Source organism: Vigna umbellata, chromosome 3 (assembly GCF_029865625.1).
Source record: "Vigna umbellata cultivar VRB3 chromosome 3, Vumbellata_1.0, whole genome shotgun sequence".
NCBI classification, from domain to species: Eukaryota; Viridiplantae; Streptophyta; class Magnoliopsida; order Fabales; family Fabaceae; genus Vigna; species Vigna umbellata.
Genome location: NC_142167.1, coordinates 40,031,555 through 40,035,777, shown reverse-complemented (window position 1 = coordinate 40,035,777; position 4,223 = coordinate 40,031,555). Strand labels below are relative to the sequence as shown.

Here is a 4,223-nt window from a genome sequence, read left to right as displayed (position 1 = left end):
TTCTTAAAAATACAGACTCTAACCGACAAGTTTCCTAAAAGAAAAATTTAGACACTTAGGTTCTTATAGTTTATTATCATTCACATTTCTGTCTTTCAATCGTTCTCACTGCTAACTTTTTTAGGAGAAAAATCATGATGGAATTTTCTCTGGTTTCAACGTAAACTAAGGTGATCTTCGTTACACAAGTCAAATTAAGTAAACTTATGAACCAATTACGATAATTTGGACAACAGTCAAAGAGGCTAATCTACGTTCTCTTAGTTCAAACACGAACAAATAGAAAAAATAAATAACAAAGAATAAAAAATAATGGTGCCATTTCAATATAGTGAACTGGAATCAGATGAAACTGATCAATAATGAACACCTCGATTCCTTATTGCAGCTAGCTATACGTTTTTCATCATGAAAACTTGAAGCTTTGTAAATAAAATGTATAACGTGTGGCTCTTTTTCTTTTGTAATACACCCAGCTGCAACACAATGTAAAATAAATTCCTGAAAACTGCAAACCATATATTTTCACAAGCTTTTGTCGCTAGGGTAAACCCAAATACTTGAAAATCCCTCAATTTTCATCTACCTATTTAATTTCTAAGTTAAACATCTTTCAACTACTTCAGCCAAAAAAATCCAATGCCTTACCAGTAGTCGAAACAGGAACACATGCCATTACTGAAATGGTGAAACCGGTATGCATCCCTTAATATGATTTTCCTGCCAATTGTTTGACTAACCATCTTGAAAACAGAGTGGCAATCACCACAGACACGGAGATTCTTAAAAATTCTAATAGGTGAGCCTTCTGGACTATTGATCAACCCAAATGCAAGGGCAATTCTCTCGCTATGGTTCCAAAGGTTATGCTCCTTTTGTTCTTCATCTGTATCTTGCAATGAATAACTAGTATCAGGCACATATCCAGCCTCTGTAATGATCTTTTTGAGTTCCTCCAACTTTGCATAGATTTGTGCATTTTGTGGATGATACTGATCCCCCATTCCGAAAGTAGTAACCTGGTTTTTCAACTTGATCCAACTACAGGCAGGTTTCTTCTTTATGTTGTGTGATTCCATTCGCTTTCTTACATTCTCCATATCTCCCCACCTTCTCGTTGATGCACAGACATTTGAATAAAGAACATAGGCTGAATCATCTGATAAGTCAAGTTGGAAAAGGCGGTGAGCAGCTTTCCTTGCAAGCTCCAAATTGTCATGTATTTTACAAGAAGCCAACAGTGTACGCCACACAAGGTCATTTGGTGGAACTGACATCTTATTAATGAAACTGTCAGCCTCAGCAAGCCTTCCTGCTCGCCCAAGAAGGTCAATTATGCATACACAATGTTCTATTCCAATGGGGACACAGAATTCGGTAGACATTGAAGAGAAGTATGCAAGGCCCTCATCCACCAAACCCCCATGGCTGCATGCAGACAAAAGTGAAACAAAAGTGACATGATCTGGTCTCAGTCCTAGATCAAGCATCTCATGAAAGGCTTCCCTAGCCTGTTGGAAAAAACCATGCCTGGCTAATGCTGATATTAAAATGTTCCAAGATCTATGTGACCTGCTTCTTGGTTGGGGAAGGATCCTAAAAACATCATCAATTTCCCCACATTTTCCATACATATCCATTGTTGCATTTAACACGTAATCATTGGTGTCAAACGCGTGTTTGATAATCAAACCATGAAGCTGCTGACCTTCATCCAGTAAAGTTAAGTTTCCAATAATGGCAAGAGCTACGGAGAAGCTAAACTGATCTAAATGAATCCCGTCATTCCTCATCTTTACTATAAGCTTTAGTGCCTCCTCACCAGGTCCATAATGAGCATTTGCAGACACAATGGCATTCCAAGTACTAGAATTCTTGTTAGCTAATTCATCAAAAATATAGTTACTTGTATTAAGGTCACCACATTGGGCATACATTGTAATTAGGGAGCTTTGGACAAATGTATCTAATTCAAAGCCCGCTACTACTATATGTGCATGAACGGGCATTCCGTGTTCCAAAAGGTTATCGGGAGACAAACAAGCACTGAGAAGATTAACAATGGTAATGTAGCTTACAGGTACATCTTCTTTTCTCAATAAATTAAAGGCTTCAATTGCCGCATTAGTTTCCTTGTTATCTGCGTGTCCACCTATTAGTGCATTCCATGTTACTTCATCTTTCTCATGCATAATTTTGCACACCCGTTGTGCTTCGGCCATCGAACCAAATTTCCCATACATGGTAACCAATGCATTACCTATGATCAAATTGGGATGGAGACCAAGAAGAATCACCATGGCATGAACCATCTTTAATTTTTCTAAATTATAACAGGCAGATAATGCAGTAGTGAAAGTTACATAGTTCTTCTCCTTTCTTGTTTGGAGCATCTCAATCAAAAGTTGCAGGGCACGTGGATACATTCCATTCTCTACATAATTTGCCATCATGGAATTCCATGAAATTATATCCCTCTCAGCCATTCTATGAAATACAAGCTCTGCATCCTTCGATTTTCCAGCCTGGGAATACATACTTAGAAGACTATTGCATACACATATATTCGATTCCAGTCCAGATTTTACTACTATACCGTGAAGCCCTCTTCCCCACCTCAAATTTTGAGCAGAGCCACACACCGGTAACATGGCCGAGATAGTAATATAATCTGTTTCTGTGTGAGTATAACGCATCTGAGAAAAATATTCTAGAGATTCTTCACAATGACCATTATGTACAATTGCAGTAATTATCGAATTCCATGAAATAGTGTCACGTTCATTCATTTCATCAAACACACAAGACGCCTCTTCTATGCTATCAAAATTACCAAACATAGAAACAAGGGAGTTCGCCACAGACACAGTAATATCCAGTCCAGATTTGATCACACTACCAAGCACCTGATAACCCAACTTCTTATCTCCGAGCATCCCACAAGACCTAATAACTGTAGCCATTGCATTTTCATTACAGTACACTCCATTGTGTCTCAAACACTGATAAACAGTCAGAACGTCCTCTAAACACCCATTATACGCATAAGCAACCATCAAAGCAGTCCAAGACACTATATTAGGTTCCTCAATCTCTTGAAAGAGTTTGTCAACCTCAGAAACCCGACCACATGTACCATAAAAGTGCAGCAAACTCGTGCCAACAAATACGTCACTCACCAAACCACATTTGACCACAAGGGCATGAGCCTGAAGTGCCCCTTCAGCCATGCACCCCGACCTATCACAAGCAGTCACCAAACTAGCAGCCACATAACTATTTGGCCTGACACCATGCTCAAGCATCTGGCAGAAGAATCTCATAGCTTCATGGTACCTCCCTACTCGAACAAACCCCGACATCATGTTGTTCCAAGAAGCTTCATTAGTCTCAGGCATTTTATCGAACACATATTGCGCCTGTTTGAGGCAACCAAACTTACAGTACATGTTGATCAAAGTGTTTGCATGGAATGTGCCCAGTTGAAGGACACCCTTCACACAAAACGCGTGCAGTGCTTTCCCAAGAATGAAGTCAGTGATTATTGAAAACCCCTTTTGATGAAAACATGAAACTTGCGGGTTAGGGTGGTTTCCGATGCTCAAAGGTTTGTTTTCGTTTGCGCATGTTTGGAATTGAGTAATGAGTGGGGTTTGCGCAATGGCAAGAGTAGACAGCTTTCTGCATTGTTCTGATAATCGAATGCGAAGTGGAACACCACAAAGCAAATAATCAACACTTGCAAAAGAGCAATGCAAAGCCAAAAGTTTTGCAGTATTCATCCAACATAGCCGAATGAATTAACAGGTAACGGGTAAAAAATTTAACAGTGAAAGTGATGCTAGTAAAAAAAATGGTATGTTTATGTAGACACAAATCCTTAAACTTGGTCGATCAAATTCAACCCAAACATGACAACATCAATGCCAATGCAACTTTCGGCATTGAAATATGGAAAATTGAACGATACTATATAAGAAAATGTAGAGAAATATTTAGTTTTAATTCCATAATATAGGAGTTTTCTTTTGGGTTTTTAATCTCTATTTTATTTTCTTCTTTAGTTTTTAATTTTCTTAATTTTGTTCGTATAAAATATGTTGTAAATATATATTATAATATGTATTTCTATATTGTAAATAACATATTATAACATATATTAAAATAAAAAGTACTGTCATATTTATGTTTATGTTTGGTATAAGATATCATCTTAATTAATT

General features: G+C 37.7%; 1 protein-coding gene across 1 annotated transcript; it reads right to left on the bottom strand.

The window, feature by feature from the left end:
- Window positions 1-303: 303 nt before the first annotated feature.
- Window positions 304-3,934, bottom strand: LOC124827766 (pentatricopeptide repeat-containing protein At2g03880, mitochondrial). The gene has a single exon (XM_047300887.2). The coding sequence runs from the start codon at window positions 3,780-3,782 to the stop codon at window positions 645-647; it is 3,138 nt and encodes a 1,045-aa protein (XP_047156843.2). The 5' UTR covers window positions 3,783-3,934; the 3' UTR covers window positions 304-644.
- Window positions 3,935-4,223: the final 289 nt, after the last annotated feature.